We start from the raw sequence: 5,194 nt of genomic DNA, 5'->3' as shown, positions 1-5,194 counted from the left end.
TCCTAAAAGTGAACCCTGGGACTGTAATAATAGCTATCTTTCACTGGGCGCTGACTTCGTGCAATAACTCCTTTCAGTGAGGTAGTGCCATTGCCTCATCGCATTTACTGATGAGAAGCTGACGCACAGAACTTGCACTAGAACCGGCGGGGCCGACCGCTTAGGGGCAGCGGCCCACGTGGCGCCGGGTGAAGGAAAGATGGCGGGGCGGGGCCAGCCGGCTTAGGGGCGGGGTCTGGGGCGGTGGAGACTAGGGGCGGCGCTGCCCAGGTCTCTGTAGGGTCGCACCTGTTGCGTGACTACCCTAAGATCCAGCTACGGCGGGCCGACCCCGAACCCCCGGAGAGTGTGGGGAGAAGCCCAGACGAGTGCCGGGTCCCACTCTGCTGGGAGCACGTGGCCTGCCCGCCTGTCGAGTGTGGGCCTGGGGGTCTTCCAGGCCAGTGGAGCGGCCAAGGTCAGCGGGGGTCCACCTCCTGCCAGCCGGCAATTTTGGAAGGCCTGCCTTACTCCTCCCATCTCGGTGCCAGGGAGCGACTTGGCCGGGGACTGGGCTCCAGCCCTCATCCCCTCCCTCGCGACCTGGGCTCCCCAGCTGGGCAGACCCTGGCAGGCAGTCTCCCCGGTCCCTCCCAGGGCTCGAGCAGCATGGCCTTCGGTGAGTGCGTGTGCCTGTGTCGGGGGGAGGGTCTCTGGGACAGAGAAATGCACTGGCCAGGGTGACAGAGGGTGGGGGTCTCAGCACAGCCAGCAGACCTGGGGGAGGGCGGCCAGCTCCGCCTGCGGACGGCCTAGGGGCTCAGCCTGTGCGTGGGAAGACAGAGGGAAGAGTCAGAAGACACGGGGTGTCTATTTCCCAGGCCCCCAGAGAAGCCCCTGCCTCCTGGCCTCCCTGCCTTCCTAGAAGGTAGCTTCTGGGGGACAGTGGAATTTCCCCAAGACAGGCTCCTCCCTGCCGGGCTGGGGCTCTCAGCTCTACCCCATCCTCCCAGAGCTGGGCTACCCCGGCGCTGGGGTTGAGAGAGAGAAGAAAAACGGGGACTCTTCCCCAGAGGGGCTGGGTGTTCATGGACTGCGCCTGCCCGGAGCCAAATGCATTCTGAACTCGGATTGGATTCCTGTTGATTATTTTTTTCTCCCGGGCTGGCTGGACCAGCTAGGCTGGACTTTGAGTCCTGGCCCCAGAACCCTGGCAGGGGACGAGGCTCCGGAGAGGATTAGTGGAGGGCTGGGAGCCGGCCCTCTCCTATCTTGTTCTCACCTCCACACCCCGGGCTGACGTCACTCCAGGGATGGGGAAGGGAGGGGAGAGGAGGGATCGGGGCTGGATGGCGGCCCCCCTCTTGGAGGTTGCCTAGACAACATCAGGAATCGTGGCCAGGGCCTCTTCCGCCGGCGGGGCCTCGGCTTCCTGCATCAGTCACTCCCGCTGGGGGCGGGGCGGAGGAAGGGGTTGGATGTGGCAGAGGCAGGCCCAGCTGGTGCCGCTCAGACTCCCCCGCCATCTCTGCGGCCGGAGCCATGGCATCCTATCCATCCGGCCCAGGCAAACCCAAGACCAAATATCCCTTTAAGAAGCGTGCCAGTCAGCAGGCCTCCTCTGCCATACCAGGTGAGTGTATGCATCCCAGCCCAGGCACCGGCTCCGCTCCACCCCTTCCGTGGCCCCGGCCACTGGTCCCCTCACAGGGAGGCCCCTCTGCACCCTCTCTGCGGTGGTGCTCCTCGTCCTCGGTCCCGGTCACAGCTGTCTTGGAAGGCGGTGTGGGGTGCAGGGTGACAGGTTTATGTGCCAAGTACGCTGCTCTCTGTAATGTGGAGTGGGTGTGGGTGCAGAAGAGGTGTATTTGCACACGTGTCAGCGTGTGGATGTGCTAAGACTGCATGTGGAGTGTGTGAATGGAGTGGGGGGTTTGGGACTGAGTGGTGTGACAGGCCACACTGCTGGTGGCTGGGCCTTTGCCAGGCAGGCTCCGCCTCTCCTCCTGGGGCGAGTTCCTCTTTATTGGACCCCAGGCTCAGACTGAGAATCCCCCGGCTGGGGGTCTGAGCTGGTATTCCAGGACTGGTATTCCAGGACTGGGGGCTCAACTGTATGGTTTGTTTGCTGTGTGCTCATCCTTGGTGTGAGCTGTCTCAGGAGTGTGGGGTGTCCTTGGGCCGGGCTTTGTGGGGCTCAGGCCGGGCCTGCTGCCCGTCCGCTGTGCTCCTGCACCCTCTGGTTTGGCTCCCACTCTGGTCGGCATCTCTGCACCATTTGGAACAGGCAGTGTGCTGTGGCGATGCCCAACTCCTTAAGGGCTCGGCTGCCTGGGTTGGTGCTTGCTGAGGAATATTTACCTGCCATTTGCTGTCCCCAGGCCTTGTGGCTAAGGAAAGACCACCCCCACTTTGGTGACCAGGTCAAGTCAGTACCCCCTCCCCCCAGCAGCTATCTGCACTTAGAGCTTGGTCATCCACTTCCTGCGTTTTCTTATGACACTGAAGATGCTGGCCTGGTCTGTCCTGTCCTGAGGATCGTGTTCTCTGTGCTGAGGTCTGTGCCATCCAGAGGGTATGTCCCCTGGGGCTAGATCTGTATACCTTTGGGTGGTCACACAGGGGGAGCATCTGCTATTTGTGAGTCAAAGCCATGGGCACCTCTCTGCCTACTGAGGGAATCCTTGCAGTGAGTGAGGGGCTCCTGGTTAAGAGGGTAGATGGGATGTCAAGAATCTTGAAGTTGATGGGAGTGGTTGGCTCTTGGCCGACCCCCCAGGCTCCCCATGAAAATGTGTGTGTGCGCGTGTACGCGGTGCTGTTGCACAGACCCTGGGAGAAGGGACCAGCAGGCAGCTGGGTCTTTCAGGCCTGGCCGCAGAGAATGTGGAGGTTATGTCCGTCTGTCCCCTCCCGTGAGTCCTGGCGGCCCTGTGCAGTGGCCTGACAGGCTGGGGGAATGGCTCTAGCCGCTAGTGGTCCTGGTCACCCAGCATTTCTGTGGAGGCCCTGGGCTGCCCTGCTAGAAGGAGAAGTTGAGATTGGAGCCTTTGACTCAGCTCCTGCGACCCCTTCAAGACCACCCCTGAAGGCCTGGTCAGCCTCGCCTGGAGAGGGTTAGAAGTGGAGAGTTGTATGGGGTTGGAGTTCCTGGGCAAGCGAAGACTTAGGCTCTGTCTTCGACCCTGGGGGCGGAGCAGGTGCCTGTCTTTCCCTATTCCTGCTCTGCCCTCTTCCAAGTTAGAGATAGTGTCACCCCCATCTCCGCCCCTGCCAAGTTCTGTTCTCTTCACTGCTGCCGTTCACTGCTCAGTTGCTTGGCCTGCGCTCGGTCCAAGAACCCCCACCCTCCCTAGTGGGTGGAACATGCTAGGAGGGTCCCAGGAGTTCATAATCGCAGATTACAGTGTTTTACTGAACTCACAGAGCCGTATCTCTATGAGCCTTATGGCAGCTGTGGCTAGGCAGGACACAACCCCCTTATCACCCCATCATAGACAAGACCTGAAGCCTCTGGGAGACAGAGACTTGTGTAGGAACAGAGTCAAGACTGAAGTCCTCCAAATCCTAGTCCCCCTTCTCCCAAACCTCTCTCCCTTCCTGGGCAGTTTGTCCCCAACAACAAGCTTGGAACGGGGTTGTAGGTCTAGGGGGCCGTAAACCAGCCCCATGGGATCAGGGAGGCTCAGTGACTGGTTCCTACCTGGACTGAGCTCCTCGCCCGGCTGCTAGCCAGCTGCTCTCCCAGGTAGAGGCGCTGTCTCTCCCGAGGGACCCCACAGGCGGGGCCCCAGAGGACGGTGGTAAGGAAAACAAGGCCACCGGGCAGGGGACGCTGGCGTTGGCTGCTGGGTACGGAGGTGAGAGCTGCCTGCCCGGTGCCTTTGTACCCCCTCCTGTGGACGGCCAGGTGCTGCCCACTCACTATATCCCAGGGCATTTTAAAGAGGCTCGGCCCCTCCCTGCCAGCCTCTCCTGCCCATATCTGCCCACCCTGCTGCGCCCCCATGGTGACCCCACTTTGGGCTGGGCCCTGGCACTGTAGAGGTTCAGGCCTTGTTCAGTTCTGGGGTTCTTTTCCCTAACCTTGATTTCTGAGCTGCCCCGAGCTCCCCCAGCCCCCTGCCTGCCGTCATCCCAGGGTCTCCCCTGCATGCAGCTGCACTTGGTACAGCCCACGCCGGCCCTTGAGCCGTCCTGGGGGACTGGCTGCAGCTCCACTCAGCAAGCAGGCCGGCAAGGGGCACAGGGCTGCCGGCCTGCGCTGCCTGAACTCGGCAGGTAGGACCCAGGCAAGCACGAGGATGAGTGGGTGCTGGGTCCTGGATCTTGGGCAGGCACCTCCTCTTCCCTTTGTCCAGCCTTGGGACCCCTGACTCTGGGGCATCGGGGAGTGGGCCTGGAGACTTTAAGGTGCTCTGCCTGGGTAGAGTCACCAGTCTGTCCCTCAACCCCAGTGCAGAGGGGGAAGGGGAGTCACGGAGAGGAGGACCCCCCAGAACTGGCTGGGAGAGCCCAGCTGGGTGTGGAGAGTTTCCTGCTGGGGAGGGTGGGCAGGGAGTCCAGGGCGGGTCCTTTGGGATGGGCTGCGAGATCAGGCAGCCCCTCTAGACTGGCAGCTCCGAGGCTCTTCATGCCAGTCTCCTAGTGGGCAGCTGAGTCTGCCCTCCATGGAGAGAGACCCTGGCTTCTGATTCTCCCTTCCCCAGGCCCTTCCCGGGGCCTCTGAGTGGCTCGGACTGTTTGTGGCAGCTCCCGTTGGAGGGGCAGCCCGCAGTGGGAGGGACCGGCTGGGGCCAGGTCTTGGCAGCCCTGGGGTCCTAGGAGAGAGGGCAGGCCTTTGGGGAGGTGGTGGGGTTCCTGCTGCCGGCCAGGTCCTCCGTGTCTTCGCCTCCTCTTCCCATGAGGGCTGGCCCCCAGGTCAGAGCTGAGGGGCAGCTGTTGCTCTGCTGTGCTCTGTAGGTCGAGGACATCGGGTATGGACCCTGGCCCTCTGAGAGGTGGGTCTGGTTCTGGACTGCTGGCCCTGGAAGCTGCGGGCTGGGGTTTGCTGGTGTTGGCCACCAGGTCCTTACTGAGTTCCTGGAGCGCGTGTGTATATGTGTGTGTGTGTGCACGCATGTGTGCATGTGTGTGCACGTGTGTGTGTGTGCGCGCGCGTGCGCGTGTATGGACACACTTGTGCCTGTCTGTAGGAGATACTTACGTGGAGGTT

The 5,194-nt window shown here is 62.1% G+C and overlaps 1 protein-coding gene across 6 annotated transcripts in view; it reads left to right on the top strand.

Moving 5' to 3' along the window:
• Window positions 1–229: 229 nt before the first annotated feature.
• AMPD2 (adenosine monophosphate deaminase 2) overlaps window positions 230–5,194 on the top strand; it is a 13,780-nt gene continuing 8,815 nt past the window's right edge. For 2 of the 6 annotated variants that reach the window (XM_066247647.1, XM_066247643.1), the window contains exon 1: window positions 230–658. Coding sequence is in view for 3 of the 6 variants with exons in the window: in XM_066247643.1 (XP_066103740.1) it covers window positions 649–658 (10 nt within the window). In the remaining 3 variants the exon portion in view is untranslated. Of the gene's footprint in view, window positions 659–1,280; window positions 1,613–4,227; window positions 4,261–5,194 lie in introns of those variants that run through there. The other 4 variants (XM_066247642.1, XM_066247645.1, XM_066247646.1 and 1 more) reach the window with 4 other exon arrangements.

This window comes from Saccopteryx bilineata, chromosome 11, assembly GCF_036850765.1.
Source record: "Saccopteryx bilineata isolate mSacBil1 chromosome 11, mSacBil1_pri_phased_curated, whole genome shotgun sequence".
Lineage (NCBI taxonomy): Eukaryota > Metazoa > Chordata > Mammalia > Chiroptera > Emballonuridae > Saccopteryx > Saccopteryx bilineata.
The sequence above is the reverse complement of the archived record's forward strand: the minus strand, read 5'-3'. Positions and strand labels throughout refer to the sequence as shown.